The 21,557-nt window shown below is 38.8% G+C and overlaps 1 protein-coding gene across 3 annotated transcripts in view; it reads left to right on the top strand.

Moving 5' to 3' along the window:
- Window positions 1-21,557, top strand: part of LOC103716433 (alpha-N-acetylglucosaminidase) — a 45,378-nt gene that overhangs the window by 23,133 nt on the left and 688 nt on the right. Inside the window, exons 10-20 of one of the 3 annotated variants that reach the window (XR_003387446.2) lie at window positions 894-1,011; window positions 2,014-2,064; window positions 5,104-5,213; window positions 5,422-5,524; window positions 14,859-14,957; window positions 16,641-16,751; window positions 19,265-19,509; window positions 19,804-19,855; window positions 19,998-20,041; window positions 20,123-20,201; window positions 20,314-20,455. Coding sequence is in view for 1 of the 3 variants with exons in the window: in XM_008804420.4 (XP_008802642.2) it covers window positions 894-1,011; window positions 2,014-2,064; window positions 5,104-5,213; window positions 5,422-5,524; window positions 14,859-14,957; window positions 16,641-16,751; window positions 19,265-19,509; window positions 19,804-20,041; window positions 20,123-20,201; window positions 20,314-20,549 (1,390 nt within the window). In the remaining 2 variants the exon portion in view is untranslated. Of the gene's footprint in view, window positions 1-893; window positions 1,012-2,013; window positions 2,065-5,103; window positions 5,214-5,421; window positions 5,525-14,858; window positions 14,958-16,640; window positions 16,752-19,264; window positions 19,510-19,803; window positions 20,042-20,122; window positions 20,202-20,313; window positions 20,759-20,802; window positions 21,440-21,557 lie in introns of those variants that run through there. The other 2 variants (XR_005514503.1, XM_008804420.4) reach the window with 2 other exon arrangements.

A 21,557-nucleotide genomic window follows, 5' to 3' on the forward strand; every position in this document is an offset into this window, starting at 1 on the left:
TGAACCTAAATGAATTGTGAAGCTTTTGAAGCACTTCTTGTTTCACCAACGGAATCTTCGGCCAAAGGGATATGGGAAGCCCTTTTATCTACTTACTGAATGCAGGATGTCCTAACCAATAGATAGGAAATTATTCTCCAAGGCATATCATCTATTATAGTGCTATTCAGCACTTGGTGCATTGACAGAAGGGTTAATACATCAATATTGCACACATATATCTAACTGCATAATTTGTTATTTCAAAAGATGCGCAAAAGTTCTCTCGTTAACTTTGGTCATGATATTCTACATTGACAATTATTTCTTTGAACTTATAGATGTCCCTAGTTAGTAAGATGTCCAATTTTATCTCTGACAACCCTTTAGTGAAAATATGATGATTGTCCTCTAGTTTTTTAATTGATTATATGTGTCTATATATAGCTACTAGACCTTGATTACTTGTGATTATTATTAGGTGATAACTATATTTACTTAGCTATGATATTATCTGGTTAACTAGCTTCAAATATTCAATGAATAATATCATATAAGTAGCGTTTCATCAAATTCATCCTTAGGTCTAACAAGTTGTTGCACCTAGGGTTGTATCTTATAAAGATCAATTTATTATTTGGTGCTATTGTACAATCAGTTCCCACCTTTTATGAAGCTCATATTTATTATTTTCTTGTTTTCTAGTACCCTAGCCTTTTTGTTATCAAATAATTTTTTTGTTTTATTAGTTTCTATTTTGAGAAATACAACATGATTATGAGTACAAATATTTTTCATGATTTGATAAGTGGTTTTATGAGGTTATATCGCTGAATCTAGTTACCTGTGTCAATGGTTTGAATTCACATATATTATTGTAAATGTGAAATATAAATTAATAACATCATTAACAGTGACACTTTCAATGAAAATTCTCCACCTACAAATGATCCGGCATATATCTCAGCTCTTGGAGCTGCTATTTACAAGGCCATGTTGAAAGGTGACAAGGATGCCATATGGTTGATGCAGGTATAATAACTCTATTGCTTCACATGTTTAATTGCATTAACCATCCTTGCATATCAATGTACACTTATTAGGAGCTTGTGTCCATTGTCCCAATTGAAATTGCATATCTTTCCTTAGATGGCATGAATGAATTTGTTCTTTTGCTCTATGATTTTTTGGGGAAACATGAATTTTTGCTGACAGTGATTTAAGTCCTGGTGGGATGGTGAGGTATTCCACCATCCCAAGCAAGGTCCGCCGTACCGGTACCGGTCGGCATACCGGTGGCCGGCCAGACCGGTCCGGTCCGGTACGTACCGGCTGGTACCGGTCCCGTACCGGCCGGTACGCGGTGGTTTCAAAAACTACAGCGCGCGGCGCTGTGGTTCTAAAAAAAAAAAAAATCGTACCGGTGCGAACCGGCCGGTTCGCACCGATACGAGGCCGGTACCGGCCGGTACGGGCTCCGAACCGGCCGGTACGGGCTCCGAACCGGCCGGTACGGGCCCGAACCGGCCGGTACGCCCCCGTACCGGCCGGTTTGGATAAAAAACTGGGAAATACCGGTTTTTTATCCGTTCCGGTACCGGTCCACGGCCGGACCGGTACGTACCGGCCCGTACCGGCCGGTACGGACCGGTACGGCATTCCATGATCCCAAGTGTGGGGATGGGGCACCATCCCAAGTGTCGGGATGGGACAGAATGGGATGGGCAGGATCGGGATGGGACAGAATGGGATGGGCAGGATCGGGATGGGAAGGAACATCTACCATCCTAAGTGTCGGGACACAATGTGTTTTATTCTACGTAAAAACCAGGATGGCCTTGTCCCATGGGACTTGAATCATTGTTTGCAAACAGGATTAAAATAGTTATAGCATGGCAAAAGAGCCATGACAAAAGCATTTGTATTCTTTTGTCTAGTTAGCATACTCTTTTTTTATATATTTATTATTGAGAAAAGGATTTTATCTTATATTACTCCAAATCAGCACTTGTCATGACTCTTTTTGACATGCAGGGTTGGCTATTCTCATCAGATGCAGCATTTTGGAAGCCACCTCAAATGAGAGTAAGCATCCCTCCCTCCCTTCCTCCGTCTCTCTTATATACATATGTCAAGGTGTCAAACATTGGTGGGACAACGGGGCATTCCACCATCCAGACTGTTAAGACATGACGAGTCGGGAAATGGTCTATATACACAGGGTCTCCCGTTCCACAGAAAAAATGAGGCACCCCAACCCATGGTATTTATAACCTTGATATGCGTGCGCACATGATATCAATCTATTTATCTATCTAGTTATGAATACACATGGATAGATACACATTCTAAGAATTTGCTAGAAAAATATAGAGAACCAATAATCAAATGATACAAACAATTCTTTCATGAGTGACAGCAAGGTCTGTTGTACCACACTGTATCGCTTGATATGGGTTGTACTGCACCCTTTGCCATGTCTGGATATCTCTGGTTCCAGAACTTCTAGCAGAGAGAGGCTACTTTGTAACATTCCTTAGTGGTTAGGAAGGAAGAGAGAGCATCCTGAATATCTCTCGTCATGCTAATCAAAGTACCGGAAGAAAACTAGTTCAAAACACACATTCAAGATGGTACAAGCTCCGTACTGCCCGTACCGAAGCATACCGGTCCGTACCGAGGGGTGTACCAATCCGTACCGAGGTGTACCAAGATGAACATTAAAAAAATGGATAAGAAAGCTATTTCGGCACAAAGGTATATCGTACCATATCGAATTGATAAGGTATTGATATGGTACCCACTATCGAGATTGTGGACCTTGAGTGATAGTCTTTATCATTATAAGGATACTAGAGTCCAGTACATGCAAGGATCCTTTTTTTTTATTATTTTTTTGGAGGGGGTGATTGAGTGAGAAAGGGGAAAATGCAATTTTATTTGGAAACATTAAAGCTACAAAGGCATGTGCCTCATTTTTTTTTCTTTTTAGTTAGGGGGGAGAAGGGTGAGGGTGGTACTCATGTGTAATGGGGAAAACCAGAAGTTCGTTTGGGTGGATATGCTAAAGCCACAAAGGCTTCAAGCTTTGGAGGCCGGCCGGCCACATGAAACCAGCCTCCAAGAATCTTGTCGGTACATATAGAAGAGAAGAAATATCAAGAAGAGAACTTACTTCCTTGCTTTATCACGTGAATGACCAATTTCCATATTCCATACTTGTGTGTCTAGAAAGTAAATCATCATGTTCTCAAATTAATGATTAAGTGCAACCATGTTATCACTTATCATTACTAAGTTTTGTAAGCATGCTCTAGCCGTATGTTTTTTGCAACCATAGTTCTAGCAAACAGAGACCGCTAGATAAATAAGGGCTGCATAAATATAGGATTCATCCTGACTCTGGCACTATCTAATGTTTGGGCATAGTGCTTGGATTTGAGCCCAAATCATTGCTGATTTAATTGGGTTGGTTCATAGAAAAGAAAGAAATACTGTTTCATCATGTTCATACTTGAGACCAAGTGCATACTTGGTCCATAATGGTCAAGTGACACCAAAGCAATGAAGAGTCCACATTGAAGAGGATATGTGGCTGGCTAGGAGAAAAAATGTGGCTGATGAGGAGAAAAAAAAACCACATGATAGAGGAGGAAAGTGTCATTGGAGACAAGCATGAAGGTCAAAGAGGAGAGCAGGAGGTTGGAGGGGAGAGGGGAAGGAGCAACAGCACTGGATAAGGAGGATGAGGCCCAAAGAGGGAAAGGAGGAGACTAGAGGTCAGCAAAAGGCAGAATAATAGAGGGGAGGTTTTGTTATATGATAATGTCACAAAGGAGGCTGGATTAGGTAGGCATCATTGATGAGGTCGACTAGAGGTTCGCATGTTTTAGACCTATAAATTATAAAACTTGAGCTATTTTGGATAGAAATATAGTGAACCAACCTGCTCCCTTTTATTAACAGGTTAGTTTTCAGGTCTTAATATTGATAATTGGTCCAGATATTACTAGGTCAGATAACTGGTTGATGATCCCATCTATAAACCTAATCACAAGGTTAGTCATATTTCCACTACCTATTGGGATGATATTTATAGGAGAGCATCACATCTCTTGTTTGTTCATGCCATTTGAAGAGTATCCTTGTGTACTAAAAACACAATGCCTAAGTTGCATTTTTACATTAAATAGCCCTTTATTTTGTCTAAGATGCAAAATAGTGGTTGTTGACCTACTTTGTCAGGAGTCTTCACTTCTTGTGCAACAGAGAAGTCATGAATTAACGAATAACAATGATGGTCATCCAATCTATATCTTGGCACAACTTTCACCATTTGGAAATGTCCTGAAGACTTTGGCTCTTTTTCCAATAAAATGAGTTGTTGAAATCCTAATTAAGGAGTTTCTACTGCATTATTATTTGAAAAGGTTCATTTCAAATAATTTTATACAAATCTTACAAATTCATGGTCATTGAGCTAAAGAAAGAATGTTGAGTATCCAATGAGATCTAGTTGTTCTGAAGATACAGAGACTAGCTTTAAGGTGAAGGGCCCCTTTTCCGGTTCGAAACTTTTAAAATCATTAGTGATTAGCCTATTATCTGTATGCATATCTGAGCTCAAACTTTTGTTAGTTGATGAGAGTATTTGTTCCTGTGAGGTCATGTGTTTAAACCCTGACAATGCTTCATTTCTACAATGTCAATGAACTATCTAAATTATGTTTAGAAATTTAGAAAATATATTTCTCATACATTAATTTCTTCTATGACTGGTTTCTGTTGTTCCATTCAAGGTCATGTGTATGATTTTTGGACTACCCCTAACATTCTAATGAGCCACCTATGGAATCTAAGTTACATGGCTTACTAAAATATAACCAGTTTATATTTTTTTTTGTGAATAATATAACCAGTGTATATGGTTGACATTTTCTAAATTTATCATGTTTAGAATAACAACCTCATTTTGTTACTTGTAATTATATGACTATATATCTTGATAATGTAAGTAATTGCTGCATCTTCAAGAACATTGTTGAAATTTGTTTCTGTCTGTCTGCTGCAACAAAAAACCCTTTAGAACAGATTATAGTTTAATCGATCATGATCAAATTGCAGGCACTTCTGCACTCAGTTCCTATTGGAAAGATGATAGTGCTGGATTTATTTGCCGACGTCAAACCCATATGGAAAACATCTTCCCAGTTCTATGGTGTTCCGTACATCTGGTACTTATTCTATCATGCATCATTTTTTTCCTAATTCTGACTCCAATATATTGCCTCCCTTCGAAGTCTGAAGATCTAATATTCCATTTTAGCTGTAGAAAATCTACTTTTCATCGATCAAAGATTTCTCATACTCCATTTTTAAGCTCAAATTATTAGCTGTTATAGTCGCATTACCCATATTTTCCTGATTGGCCATTTTTAACAGGTGCATGTTACATAACTTCGGTGGAAACATTGAAATGTATGGCATACTAGATGCAATTTCCTCCGGCCCTATTGATGCTCGCGACAGCCAAAATTCAACCATGGTATGTTATGGATGTCTTTTATATTATTTTGTTTGTCATTTTCAACAAGGAAAAATAAATAGCCAAATGGCTATTAGAATAATTTCTTCTTTGGTATGGATGTTGTCTTTTGCATCGGAAAGTAGGTTGATTTGTCAAATTCAGCTGCATGGTTGATATGGGTTTACAAACCAACAATTACCATTAGTATGTATATTCTCTGATTAGACACTGATGTAAGCAATTTACAAAAAAAATAAAATTTAAAATTTAAAATTTAAAAAAAAATAATAGAAAAAATTGTAAATTTTTAAATTTACAAAATTAATTTTAAAGAAAATGTAGTTCATTTTTTTGTAATTTGTAAAATTGGTTATAGAATCCTATTTTAAGTGAATTTGGTGTAAGCAAGTTCTACAATAGTTATATATTGGGTTGAACAAGTCATCAAATCATTAGAGTTTGATTTTTGGTTGTTTTAGGTATATTTCTATATAGGCATAGGTGTTGTTCAGGATTTTGTTAGAAAATATTTTGGGGATTGCTTACTTGCCTATCAAGAGTCTTAGTTTGTTTGGAAAGCAAATCATGCAGCAAAGTCTATAAAAGGGTCTATTAGGGGTTTTGAATGAAAAGCATTGTGATTTATTTTGAATGAATGAAAAAAATTCTTTAGGTCAGGTTTGGCCTCTCTTATCTTTCTCTCTTTCTATCCCTATTCTCTTCTCTATTTGTTTTTCTTCTCCTCCTCCTCCTCCTCCTCCTCCTCCTCCTCCTCCTCTTGTTACTTCATTTTATTTCTTCCCTACTTTCTATTATTCTCTCTTATTTCTGCTGGTATACTTCTTCTTTGCTGAATTGTTGGTACTGCAAGTTGAGTTTCTGCAAGATATTAAATCAGAAATGTGCCGGACTTAACTTTAAATTGTTTAAACCCCTTGCTGCCCAACTTCACACTTTTATCACCCACACTTGTCTGCATTGAATGTGCATAATAATGGAATTTTTTAATTTTGTTGCAACATTTCATTTCTGCCTTTCATACAGCAGCACCATACAGGTATTCTAACATATTTACGTAACAAAGATAGGATTTACATCTTGTCATAAGATAACATCTTTTCTACACTAGTTTCCTTCGTGATATGACTTGCATATTTTTCCATTTTATATTGATTCTTACAAAAAAGGCTTGCAACATGTTTTTTATATTCAAAATTATTTACATGCTGCCGGATGATATAACCAAAAATTTAAATCAGCTACCGGCGCACATCTTGGTGTGCTTTTTGTATGCTAGTTCACTTCTTTACAAGAAGCTGTTCTAATCCATCTCGTTCCTACCACAAGATTGCTTAAATGGTTCTGATCACTCATCTTTATGTCTCTTATCGCTATAACTACTCCCGTATGATATAGTTCTTACCAAGGTTCGCCATCTTAGTACCGGACCTCGTACTGATGACACACTAGCACTATATCAGAACAGTACGATATGAAATTTTTTTGGCATACCAAGTGTCGGTATGCCTCCTGTACTAGGTACCGATAATGAACCAATACGGTACCGTACACCCCGTACCATCCGGTTCGGGCCCACATGGCGAACCATAGTTCTTACCCTGGTTCAGTTTTTACTTTGAGAAAGAGAAACAAGGCAAATTCACGTTCAAACATCTGGTTCCTACTTATGTGATTTCAATATATTTGTGACACTAAGTACCATTTTATTCTAGCATATATATACATATACGTACGTGTCAAATTTGTTGTAAATATACAAACAAGGTAAGAATATAAAATAATAATACATGCATGGAATAATCCTAGGTGCATTTTAATGGGTCATGCGTCATAGAGAGTTTGCTGAGAAGAAATGCATACTTCAAGCTTCTAAATAGCAAGATTTCATGAAGAAATCAGCAAGTTTAGAAGGTGTAACATGTAAGGAGAATGCCATAGCAAGATAGAGATGGCATGTGGAATGACATTCAGTCTTCATATGTCTGATAGGCTTATTGAAACTTGAGGTATGGCAATATGAAGACCAGTTATCATAATGAAAAGGGTAAGTGTGCTAAGAGAGGCCCTATAATCGTACGAAACAAATCAAGATTGGGCCACATTTCCTAATAAAAACATGTGGTGGGTAAAAATGCAATGGAAAATTATACCATGCAACCTAAATTGATAGAATGGAATGCAAACATTTTTCTAACCTAAGTATGCAATGTTTTAGGCATATGCATGTCAATGATAATCATATCAAGCATGATCTCAAATGAGAAATGACCTCTAATTTCTGTATGGCAATTGAGCCGGTAGCCCGGTACTATACTCGTTTTGCTTATAAAGAAGCCTCTTTAAGGTTTTTTAAATGCTGATGTCCTCCAAAGAGCATGAGATTGAGGATGTGAAAGATGGGAGGAAGTAGTGGAGACAGAATTGTCCATGCAAAATTGTAGGCCAGCCCTCCATTAATAGGAGAAGATTTGCACCACAAATAACTCACATGCACCTCTTCATCTACAATTTAGGAGAGAAGCGGGTTCAGCTAATTTTGAGGAGGGAGCCCACCAAGTGCCCCTCTCCCCCTTCTCTTTAGCCCTATAATGGAAAAGGGTGTGCATGCTGATCCAGAGCTTGCCCTCCCATCTCTCTTGAACAATGGGAAAGGCTAGCCCCCTATTACAAATAAACATTAACTTTGCTCCTTAAGCAAAAGACCAATAAGAGCCAGTAATGGGTCTGCTTTGTGAATAAGCTTGTATAACTCCTCAAATTGGACCTTTATTAACATACAAGTTCCAATAACTCTCTCATAAGCTTGTAAACTTACTTCCAGGACTCTTAACACCAAGTTCACTTTCTTAATCCATAATAGGACTAGAAAGCAAATCTTTTACAACCTCTTGAAGGCCAAATCAGTGAGGTGGAGCCTATCCGTGTACTCTATGATCCTACCTAAGTGAATGAATAGACTCTAGAATGAGCTAATACATACATAGAGCATGTACCAAAAACCATTGCAAGCTATTTTTGGGACTTCAATCAAAGAGCTATAAGTGATCAAGCAACATTTCATCCAAGGTCCGCCGTACCGGTCCGGCTCGGCGTACCGGTGGCCGGCCGGACCGGTACGGTACCGGCCGGGCTCGGCGTACCGGTGGCCGGCCGGACCGGTACGGTACCGGCCGGGCTCCGCGAGCCAGACTTTTTTTTTTTAATGTTGTCTCTGTTGGATCTTAAATTAAATGAAAATTGATGTTTTTTTATTACTTTTTTCATGATTTTTGATATTTTCATATTTAAATTTAGGGTTGAAATTTGAAACATATATGATGCATGATTGCATGTTATGTTTTCCTCCCGTTCGAAATGATAAAATCATACACATAAAATATCTTCGAATTAAGATACAATCATTTACATACATTTAAAGTACTCTAGGATATCTAAAATCGGGACGAGTGCCGATGGCTCTCGTAGATATCTGGATCATAAGTATAATCAGGAGGAGGCAAATCAACCCAATCAGAAGGAACACGCGCCAGGTTATAAGAACTGTCGGATCTCTCGCTCACGCTCTGGCTCTGAGAGGTGTCCTCTGATTGTGTAGGGGCCCATCCAAATATGGCGGAAGCAAAATCCAATGCACCATATCCGTATTCGTCAGGCTGAGGCTGTGGATAATAGAATCCGTATCCGTATGTTGTCGGATCTGCAGTTGTATCCTGTCTTCCTGAACGACCTCGAGGAGCCCGTCTTCTATATCCAATAATATCCTCACGATCTCTATCAGGTGGTCGACCGTGGTTCGTATCCTGTGTAGCACCCATAAATTGGGACTCACCGGTGAAATAAAGACCACCCTCCGGTTGTGTCTCATGAGTACCATACTGTCCTCCGCTCCCTCCATGGCTAGAAGATCCATCACCACCAGAACCTTCATCGCTGCTAGTCCAAGTCTCTTCCTCGACACTCTCCATTGGGATTCTTTGTTTTCCTTTCCTGGCCCTCTCTGTCTGGCTCCCCTGTGCCTGCGGCTGATCAGCTCTGGGAGTGCGTGGAATATTGCGTTCAGCCCATTACTCTGGATCGACCCCAGCTTCGGTGGCTATGAAGGTAGCTGGTCGTGGAGGCGATCCTGGCTCGTCAAGCTCGGGCTCCTGCTGCTGGCCTACAAGCCAGCCGAGTAGTGGATCATCGTCATCAGCGGTGAAGGACCCGTAAATCGGATCTGTATACTTGAGCTCCACTTTCTCCTGGATGCGCTTTAGCCTCAACCGCAAATTGTAATGCACATAAACAAGGTCGTTGAGGCGCTTTTGCGTCAAACGGTTTCTTTGTTTGCTGTGGATAAGGGCGAAGGTGGACCAATTGCGCTCACATCCACTAGAGGAGACTGTTTGGGAGAGGATCCGGATAGCTATCCGCTTTAGATTTCTCGCGGATCCGCCAAAATGCACCCACCATTCAGCTGCAAAAATATTTATGAAGATTACATATATGATAGTTCCATAATAGTAACTAAGTAACACCAGGTGAATGTTTTGCTGATGTGTCACGTACCTGGATTCATATTGTGTTTGCTGACGACAGCCGCTCGTAGGCCAAAACTGTAGCTGCCCTCTCTAAATAATTTGCTCTGTGAAAAATAAGCATAAGAAAACCATGTTAATAATTGAAGATGCTGATATACTTACACATGCTAGTAATTACTAAATCATAATTACCTCTTCAAGACATAGGGCCGCTTTTTCTGGATCTGCCTCCATCTTGTAAATCACATTACGCAAAGCATCCAGAAGTGTTTCATCCATACCAATTCCATCTATGCTGTACTGAAACCGGGGATTTAGGTAGTATGCTGCACATATACGAGACTATCTTAGCATAATTATATAATTATATCCATCACTATAATTGTCACTATAATTATATCTTAGTTTACCTGCTAGATGTAATTCCGTACCCATTTGCGCTCCCCACCGTTGCTCAATGATGTTGATGTATGACCGGCCATGTGCTGGATCTGCCTCCATAATCTGATCCTTTGCCTTGACCATCATGTGATACAAAAACCCCATCTGGGGGTAGATCTCGCTATCTACGGCCCGCAGCACTTCATATAATGGTTTGATAGCCTTGACTATTGTAGTAGCCCGCTGCCAGAATGGCTGTCTCGTCACCAAGTCTTCTATCTTGCTCCCTTCAGTGCCGGCATAAGAATATCTACTATCATACCACTCGGGACTGGCAAACATCTGACGTAGGGCTCCTCTCTTCTCGAGTATGCTATCAAGTGCGATGAAGTTGGTAGCAAACCGTGTGACTCCTGGTCTCAGAATCTCTCCCCCTGCATACTTTCTCATCAATGAAAGAACCCAGTTATGGTTATAAATATACCTCGTAATGCGTTGGGTTGTCTCCACCGTTTGTTGCACCCTACGGATCTTTCCAATGTCCATCAACATAAGATCGATACAATGTGCAGCACATGGGGTCCAGAAAATATGTGGCCGCCGCTCCATCAAGACCTGCCCGGCAGCCTTATATTGCGGCCCATTATCAGTGACGACCTGCACGACATTCTCCTCTCCTACCAGATCAATCACATCCTCCATAAGTTTCAGCATGTACGAGGTGTTGTGCACATAAGCCGAAGCATCAATCGACTTGTGGAAGAAGGTCTTAGCATCACAGTATGTCAGGAAGTTGATGATGCTCCGCCTGGTCGGATCGGTCCAACCATCGCACATGATGGTTAGTCCATATATGGGCCACTTGCTCTTGTAGGAGTCAATCCAATTCTCCAGCTCCTCCTTATTGTTGTCAAGAAGCTCACCGTATATATCCTTCGGGCCTGGAGGAGCTACACCGGGACCGGCAGCTTGTATGGCGGCAATGGCAGACCTGTAGTATGTATTGTCTGCCACATTCGCTGGGATGTGGCTGAAGTGAAATCAGGATCCAATAGCTCGCCACATAGTTTTCTTCTTATCCTTCATCCACATTGTGTCTACCCTCTGCTGCCTTGAATCTCTACTGGGAAGAGCATGCGGATCTACATCATGAATTGTCGCTCCTTCTGGAACTCCTCTAGATGACTTCTTTCGGCTACCAAAACCACCCAGCATAGATGCAATCCGGCCACGTTCTTTGCCGACGCCCTCCCTTACTGAAGTTGTCCTCAAGAACTCTGGATCTTGTCTAGTGCTTCGAGAACCGCCGCCCGACTCGTATGTAGAGGGCTCAAATCGAGCCCTATGCCTGGCCACCTCCTCCTGCTGTCACTGATCATCCAGGCTTGCATGCATGGCCGCCTGAATATCTGCCTCCTCCTCATCTAGATCCTCGACCTCCTCTGGCTCCCTAGAGTGATAGGAAGGTGGCTCTGCCGCTTGGCGATCGACCTCCGCCCTCTTCTTGGAAGCCATCTCCTTCGCTTCTTTGGCCTCAGCAAGATTCTGCCTCATCAGCACACGAATCTCGTTAGGACAATTTCGGCACGTAGCAACCTCACCGGAATTTCCGGCTAAGTGTTGCTTCAACCTGGTTACCCCTCCTCCCTTGAAAACCTTGTCGCAAAACTTGCATTGAAACTGGTGTCGTTGCCCCTCACTTCCAAGTCTTCGCCCATAAGACCAGCCAATATCACGCTTTGCAGGGTTCGTTTTTCTTGATGGCTCCATTTCTATCATAAAAGGACAACTTATCAAAAAATTAAGCTAATAAAGTAAATTTTTGCATTATCTTATTATTTAAGTAATTTATAAACTATTTTTTTTAAGTAAATTATTAACAAAATTAATGAAATAATATAGGATAAAAAAACCGCACCTTAAATAGTCTCCGCTGGATTTTTTGGGCAGGACCTCCTCCTCGCTATCTCTCAAATCTTTCCGTCTCCGCACCTTAAATAGAACCTCTCAAGTCTCAACCTCAAATTGTTTGGGAAAGAAGTGAGCCTCGTTCGGTTTTTATAACAGAACGAGAGGCTTAAGATCGTGCTGTTAATCCCAGATTAACAGAAAATCCCAGCTTAAGATCGTTGATTCGGTACGGAAAGAAGTGGCCGGTCGGCCACTTCCTTGTTTTTTAATGGGAAGGAGTGGCCTCCGGCCACTCCTTTTCCCATTAAAAAAGGAAAAAAGCTGTGGCCTGTCGGCCACAGCAATTTTTTTTTTTTTTTAAGAAGTGGCCGGTTGGCCACTTCCTTCTTAAAACCACGCGCGACGCGTGGTTTTTGAAACCACGCGCCGCGGTGGTTTTTGAAACCACGCGCCGCGGTGGTTTTTGGAACCACAACGCCTCGCTGTGGTTCCCAAAAAAAAAAAAAAAAAAGTGAAAGAAGTGGCCCGTGGGCCACTTCTCCCTTAAAACCACGCGCCGCGCGTGGTTTTTGAAACCACAGCGCGAAGCGCTGTGGTTTCTTAAAAAAAAAAAAAACCCGTACCGGTGCGAACCGGCCGGTTCGCACCGGTACGAGTCCCGTACCGGCCGGTTCGCAGATGAAAACCGGATTCCGGTTTTCATCTGTCTCCGGTACCGGTCAAGCACCGGACCGGTTTGTACCGGCCCGTACCGGCCGGTACGGACCGGTACGGCTTTCCTTGATTTTCATCAATTAGAGCTATCACTCTTCATGTGATGTATAATCACAATGCTATAATTGACTTGGGAAATGGTTTATTACAATATAACAACCAGCTCAGCTAATAAGGAACTAGGCCTAGTTTGCTTGATCGACTAAGATGTAAAAGTTGGATTAGAAGATAGAAAAAAAAAAAGGATAAAGCCTTGTTTGATTTGGAGTAGGAGATACAAAAGAAAAGATAGAGTCTTGTTCAACTTGGAGTAGGAGACGAACTCCTCCATCTCGATTTCCTACTTGAGCTAAAAAATCTAGCCTCTGACGGCTATCTAAAGATCCCCACACCCCCTTTTGCCTCACCGCCGATAGATTTTGCCGATCACCACCGCTAGACCATGGTTCCTTCTTCTTCTCCTCTTGACTTCCAACGGTCCTGGCTCACGGTGCTTACCGGAAATTTTAGTTGAGCGCTCGCCGGAGTCTTAGGTTCTGAAAGAAATTTTCAAAATTATTTGGACCTGTAGCTTTGGTTTTGCTCGCAAGGTAAGTAATGTAATTCTTTTTTATATCTATCAGCAAATTATATATATTTTTTGAATCAATTTATTCTTAATTTATGAACTTGATGCACAGTATATTTTTATTATTTATGCTTTTTTTTAGAATATTGTATGATGCTTGATCGAATGTATTGGTTTTCATATGGATTATGCTCGACTGATTTCAATGTCGTATGATTTTATGTATCTTACGATTTGGAGCATTGAACATATTTTTAAGAAAAAAAGTTTTGATTCAAAATGGATTTGGACTCGCAGCCAGACTATGTTTCAATACCCTACTAGTGGGGGTTGTACGTTGGCACTCTGATATCCTGCCAGTGGGAGTTGTATGTTGGCACTTTGATACCCTGTCAATGGGGGTTATACATTGGCACTTCGATACCTTGCCATTGGGGGTTATGCAGTGGCACTTTAATATAGTCATAGTACATGGCTATTGATTCTCAAATTAATGATTAAGTGCAGCCATGTTCTACCTAGATGGCCCTAATAAATTGTCAAGGCCTCCTATAATATTTTTGGCAAATGAGGATCCATAAAGCCGACCACTAATTGTGAGGAAAAGGCTGGATGGTTATGGCTGGTTCTCTTGCAATAATCATGTGGATCTTTGGTGTTTAATACCATGTAGACATCTCATGCTAATGTAAAATACACAAATAATTATAAAATTATAAATAAAAGAGGTTAATCTCATTACTGCCTCAGAATAATGTATCTTACACAAGATCGTATCTTTGTTAGTACATGAACTCCGACACCTAAGACACTAGCCACAATGCAATGCTTGACTGAGAAAAGATCTCTTAATTATTTGCTTTCTAGGAGATTAGAGACTTTCAAAGTTATGCAAAATAAGCTAGTTATATATCAATGATCCATCATAATGCTAGCAAAATTAGCTTCTTATTAGGCACAAAGCACAAATAGAGAGCGTAGAAAGCTAACATTCATTCCTCATGGAAAGGCAAATCATTTCCTTTTGTTCTAAAATGCATACCTTGTAATATACTGCTGTGAAATACTTTCTATCAACATCCTTATTCAAGTAAATCAATATTACCTTTGTGTATCATGTGATGCCTCTTAGGCCTTCTTCCTTCATTATTTAAAGGCTATATATTATTATTCGTCCATTTTTATTAAAATGAGGATGCATGCTTACATTTGTGTTACTCTGCACACTGTCCTTTAGGTGGGTGTTGGCTTGTGCATGGAAGGAATAGAACAGAATCCAGTTGTCTATGAGCTTATGTCTGAAATGGCATTTCGGAGTCAGAAAATTGAACCTGAGGTGATAAACTTTGTTGGCTTGCTGAGTATTGAATATATATGCATAAAGGAAACATTACTCTTTTATAGAAATATTCTTTTATTAGTTTCAACTTTCAAGTGTAGTTCAATGGATTATACTTTTTCTAGTAGGTTATCTGTATATGATTGTCTAGTTCAAAAAACAATATTTTGTGATCCACCATTTATCAACAGACCCAGGATTTTGGACAAGCGAAAAGCTTAATTTTTTTTTTGCACCATTGCATGGGCTGGTTTTCTCTGAGAAAAAGAAAATGTTAGTGAGATTTGACCCAAGAAATGTTGCAAAGCAACCTCACAAAGGCCACTAGGAATTACTGCTGGCTTAAATATTTCTGTTGTCTTTCCTTTTACATTTGTCTCCATTCCTTTATAATGCTGGCTAATAGACGAGCTTGAGTTGATTTAACATGCAAATTGATTTGTTGCATTTAGTATGTCTATATGATGTCATATATTCCTTTTGTTTGCTGCGAATTTTACATCTGAGCAGCTATTATCTTTTAACTTAAATTTCCTTAATTACCTAATGCATAGCATCTCTTCCCTAGTGCCTTTCTTTGGCCAAACCTGAATTTGTTAAACTTCCAGATAATTCTTAAGGAATTTATAAACCTCTCTCCCTCATGCACAATCTATCGACCGATTTGTCCATCCATCTCTCTCTACCTCTCTATGTTGGTAGCCATCACCTTATTAAGAGTCTCTAAACAAAATTTGATCTAAATTTCTCTGTTCAATGGAACCTTGGAAGCTCAGATCTCGAATATCTTCTTGCTGTACAGACAAAAGCCTCATAGATCTTTATTTCAAAGAAGTTGCCTTATAAGCAAAGACATATGAATAGATAAAGGAGCAATGATACAGAAATGAGAGAGAAGAGACTAGAGGAAGGAGAGAAGGAACATACAGAAGATAGAAAGATGGTTGCACAGACTAAATTGTCCAGCCGTGCACCTCTATATTTTATTAGATAGCTAAGGCATCCCCTCCCCAGGTGGTTAAATTAGGGAATGGTGCCAGCTATAATATTACACTATTGGCTTATACACTAGGGTGATGCAAGTTATTATGGACAGCGAAAAAAAACCCAAATTTGTCCTTCAATCCTCAGCACTTCCCTATAAACAAGAGCATTGATATCATAGCATCCAAGCCTGGAGCAATAGTCTAATGATTTTGTCATACGATAATTTATGGACATCTCAGCCAGCTGCTCATCAAATTTTGCATTGGATATTTTAATTTATTTTTCCTCCACTTTCTCCCTAATGACTTGACAATCCACTTCAATATGTTAACCAGAATTGTTCAATAAGTGATCCTACCTAATAAACATCTAAAGTATAGATGGCCCTGTTTTGGTTGCATAGCACCATATATATATACACACACACACACACACACATATGCATATGCATATATATATATATATATATATATATATATATATATATATATATATATATATATATATATATATATATATATATAGAAGCGTTTAATTTGTAATGCTAGCCATCTCATTTTTATTATCTCATTTCAATTACCTAAATATTTATAACATACTGATTATGATTTATGACCATGAATTTTTTAAAGGTTGATGCATTCAAGTGCTGAAAGAGTGTAGGTTATAATTAAAGTTTTGCTAATCTTGTAGGACTGGTTAAAGAGCTACTCTTATAGGCGTTATGGTCAGGCAATTCCCCAAATCGAAGCAGCATGGGAAGTTTTATATCACACAATATACAATTGCACGGATGGATTTGCAGTATGTTTCTTATCTTATTATTGGCATTCACTTTCTGCAGTTCTACATCTTTTATGGTAATTCCTTGCTGATAATGTTAAATAGATTCTTTATTTGACTAGCTGCAACATGTAAATGTCACTTTCGTTGCCTGCTATGTCATATTCTAGTGTTTGTTTTAAAGATATCTAGATGGTTATTTTTTCTATGGTCATGTCCATGTCTGAGTTGCTAGAAATCTTTGCTGTTTCCTGTTTAACATGCAAGCTATAGTGGGTGACTAAATTTTGAAATTAACAAATCCTCCGAATAAATATGCAGAAAAAACTAAATGAAGGGGTTCAAAAATTAGTTGAAAATACAAAGAAGAATACATAGGTGGTTGGGCTTAAATTCATCTATAATGGTGTGTATCACTGTTACAATTCAACACGGAAGAATACAGTGACATGGTCCAGCAGAAATGTTGCAGAAGTATGCACCCCTATGCCATACCTGTAACATGTTGACACAGTGCATATCATTGACATAGAACAACATGAAGGAACATATAAATCCTTGCTTACATCTATCTAGTTATACCAAAATTTAATTATGAGGCTTTGGCATTCCTGATATGTTGGTTGTCAAAGTTATATGAGTATTTGGAGAGGGAAATAAAGGAATGCCAAGCCAAAAATATGTTCATGTCAAGACAAGGGAAAGATGTGTTGGCACCATACCAAAAGTGTACTGCAACTCAATATAATAAAAGGAAAAAGAAAAAGAAACATGTATATAGTATGTATGAAGATATTCACTCTCAACCCCCTCCCTCACCGAGAAGGGAAGCGTTATAAGAATTTCTTGTGTTTTCATGAAGTAGGCATCTTTATCGGTCGAGGAAATTTGTAAAAAGAACATTCTAACTAGCAATGTTGCATAAAGAGAAATTGTCAACATCCCCAGTTAAATCAGCACTCAAGCAAGCAATCACATTATAGTTCTTAGGTTTCCAAGAGATGAGAAAATTTCAGAGAGGATGTAAATCTTGTAATGCATTTGTTATCCATCAAATTTTCAACACATTGAGGGCCATGAAAGGCAGAAAGATAGAGTTCCCATGAAGAGGGAAAAAGAGTATGCTGTTAATGTGGAGATACTAAAGAAGGTGAAAGATAACAACATAGAAAGCAGTCCGGCAGGGCATCTTACCCACTGCATGGGTGACAGACAATGTCTGGGTCAGATATTATTAGGTTAATAGCAATTTTTTTGGATCAAACAAAGACTCGCCATTGTCTTTCCTAAGTTTCCAGCAAATCTGAGTAGTAGTAGTACCTTTATGAATATTAGTCAAATGGGCATGAGAATAATGTCATCAGGATTCTCTTGATTGCTGAATATCGTCAATAAGCCATAGAGAGATAAGGGCCACTTTTCTGTCTTTCCAATTTGATCTTCAGCAAACACTATCCACTGTCCTTTTGTCCGGACATGGCCAATTCTTTGGAAAGCAATTGAAAAGAAAGTGTTTTGCCTTATCAATTATATTTGTGGATCCAGATTTTGAACTTCCAAATGCATAGAAGTTAATTGTTTGTAGATATTGATGCTAGTCTGCAATTTCTTTTGTCAAAATAAGGAATTGCAGATATTTTATCTTGTTTTCCAATACAATCATGAAAATGCTTCTTTTCCAGTATGATCATGAAAATGCTTCAAATACCCCTTTCTTAGGAACATACATCTAGAATTTCCAGAAAGGACAGCTCTTTTCTGTTTCCCTGTCTCTTGACAGCTATCTTGCTGATCCACCTCATGTATGGTTGACGAATCTGGATGTCAATTCCAGTGCCTTACGGCGTTTATGAGCTAACTAAAGGGATCCAGATTCATAGGGAAGCTGTGTTGACAGTTATCTAGGCTCAATTCAACCAAATGGCAATCCCAATTATTTGCAATAAATGAAGTTTATTTGATCTTCAAATAACTTGATTTAAACAAGAAAACATAGGTAGCTTCTCTGTAACTGTGCACACAAGATGTTCATATCAAGTGTAGTGTAGATGTGAGCTCTTTCTTGTAGTATCACAATTTTTTTTCACTAAACTAGTATGTCTTACGTAGAATGTACAGTTAATTACAATGTATGGTTTTTGCATGTTTAACATTGGATGGATCAAGCAGGTCTGTCATGCATAGAATGCACAGTTAATTACAATGTATGGTTTTTGCATGTTTAGCATTGGATTGCTCAAGCTTCTGATCAGGGTCTGAAGCAAGCTTCATTATCTAGTCCAGTTCATCACTATAACCATAAAGCCATAAATATAATCTGCAAGCCTTATATATAGTTGTAATGTATGCTTGTTTTAAACTGGTTGATACTTATATAGAATCTAATTCATAGCCTATGATTGCGAATTATGAGCACTTATCTTTCAGTACTTGACACTTAGATCTTTACATTGTTAAAGTTTGACTCAGGCAGTAGTGTGTCAAACTGAAACCTTTCTTCATTTGCTTTCTACTTGCTGGTTATATCGAAACAGGACCATAACAAAGACTACATAGTTGAGTTCCCAGACTCCAGTCCGTTTCTAACGGGTTCTCAACTTTCTAAAGAAGGATGGATACAAAAGCTCCCAACATTGGAGAAAAATCATAGGTTCTCCTTCAGGGAGACCAACACTAATGTGGCACATCCACATTTATGGTATTCAAATGAAGAAGCAATCAAGGCCCTCAAGTTATTTCTTATTGCAGGAAATGATCTTGTGGGAAGTCTTACATATAGGTAAAAATGTACTTTCAATTGTAAAAACACATCTTTATTTTTCTGATTTAAATCCGCAATTATGACCTTACTCTTTTGCTCGATGTTTGCATTTTCTTCATGCCATAGTTTTCATTAGCATTATAGTTGTCAAACATGGTGCTTAATATGTAAAAATAAAACAAAAGATAAAAATTTTACAAACAAAAAGGATAAGAACATCACCTAAATGTGTCAAAATCCACCTGATATTTACAAAGAAATTTGAGCGAAACAATATTTAGGAAGTTATACCTAAATTGTTTTTTTTAACAGATATGATCTTGTTGACCTTACAAGGCAAGTACTATCAAAATTAGCAAATCAGGTATATTTAGATGTGATGGCTGCCTACCACAGCAATAATACCAGCAGATTAACTCTTTATAGCCAAAAATTTTTGGAGCTCATTGAGGATATTGACACACTTCTGGCTTCTGATGACAATTTTCTACTGGGAACATGGTTAGAAAGTGCGAAAAAGCTAGCACTAAGTAAGAGAGAAAGAAAGCAGGTCAGATCCAATTTCCATTTTTAAGTACTTTATGATGTTAATTTTCCTTTCTGTTTGTAACTAAATCTAATTTTTGTTCAGTATGAGTGGAATGCAAGAACGCAAGTGACAATGTGGTATGATAACACAAAGACCAATCAGAGTAAACTTCATGACTATGGTAATTATACCCTGCTTTATTCGGTTAGGAATTATAATAAATTGCAATGTAGTGTGACATAAACATCATGGTTCTTTTTGCTTTTCTTCCTTGTCATGTATGTCATTATCAGCTAACAAATTTTGGAGCGGGCTGTTGAAGGGGTATTACCTGCCGAGAGCTTCAACTTATTTCAGTTATTTGTCGAGAAGTTTGGAAGGGAACGAGTACTTTCCATTAGAGGAGTGGAGAAAGGATTGGATATTGTATTCTAACAAATGGCAGGCAGGCACCGAACTCTACTCTGTTAAAGCTGTTGGTGATGCTCTGGCTATTTCTAAATCCTTGGCTGCAAAATATCTAAGCTGATTGCAGGGATTTTAAATTAGCTGACTTCCAGTCTTACTGCATCACTTGCTATTTCCATTTTTATTGTCTTGAAGTGTAAAATTTACATTTTGTAAAAGATATTGTAATTTTCCTTTGATTAAGATCATCCCTAGTAAGGCTCATGTTGGTGTAATTTGACTGGTCATGTTAAATTTAAATGTTTTGGGCCCGTATTGTTTATTGTACAAGTTATGACTGTCATATATTGAGTACTCAAAATTTCTGGTGACAGGTATGCAATCTCTTTCCAAGCAGCGGACTTGAAAGTTAAAAATCTTACCACTGAGGTGGTAACTCACTCAGTAGAACTGAGCCTTCCAACCAAACGGTTCCGAGTTCGAAACACACGGGCGTCGATTAAATTATGGAGACCAGATGCTCTCTGCTCGGACGGACTTATTGGTCTGCTGGTAGCCTCGGTGGTACTAGATGTGACGTACTTACACGGAGGATAACCGTGTCGGAGCTCAGAGGGGTAACGAGTCGGACTCACGGATGGAAAGAGTATGAGTAAAACCGGCCGATGTGTCCAACACACGGTCATTTCTGCCCACATTGAACGGGATGAAAGCCTAGTGGGGGCTGCTATGCGGGGATGCTTGTCTCTTCCTTCCCCCTTCCTTTTTTTTTTTAGCCAAAAAAAAAAAAGTTAAACCTTTTAATTAATGAGTTCGAAAATGAAGGTTGATTACCAAATAGAGGCATTCACCTTTTCCCCTTCTTTTCCTGTTGAAAGGTCAAGTCACTCATTAATGAGAAATCAAACAACATGCATCAAGTTGCAGCGTACATCCTTGCTGCAGGGCAGTCTTACAAACTGTCGGGATATCAGTAGTACAAAGGAGAAACAAAAACATGAAGCTCATCAGGTATATACACCTCTGTTACTCTGTAAATTTGCGATATTCCAAGAATAGACCTGCTTGCAGATTGCAGCTGTTCATAGGTATTGTGTATTCCATGCCACCATGCACTCCACGAGGATTT

This window comes from Phoenix dactylifera, chromosome 13 (genome assembly GCF_009389715.1).
Source record: "Phoenix dactylifera cultivar Barhee BC4 chromosome 13, palm_55x_up_171113_PBpolish2nd_filt_p, whole genome shotgun sequence".
Lineage (NCBI taxonomy): Eukaryota > Viridiplantae > Streptophyta > Magnoliopsida > Arecales > Arecaceae > Phoenix > Phoenix dactylifera.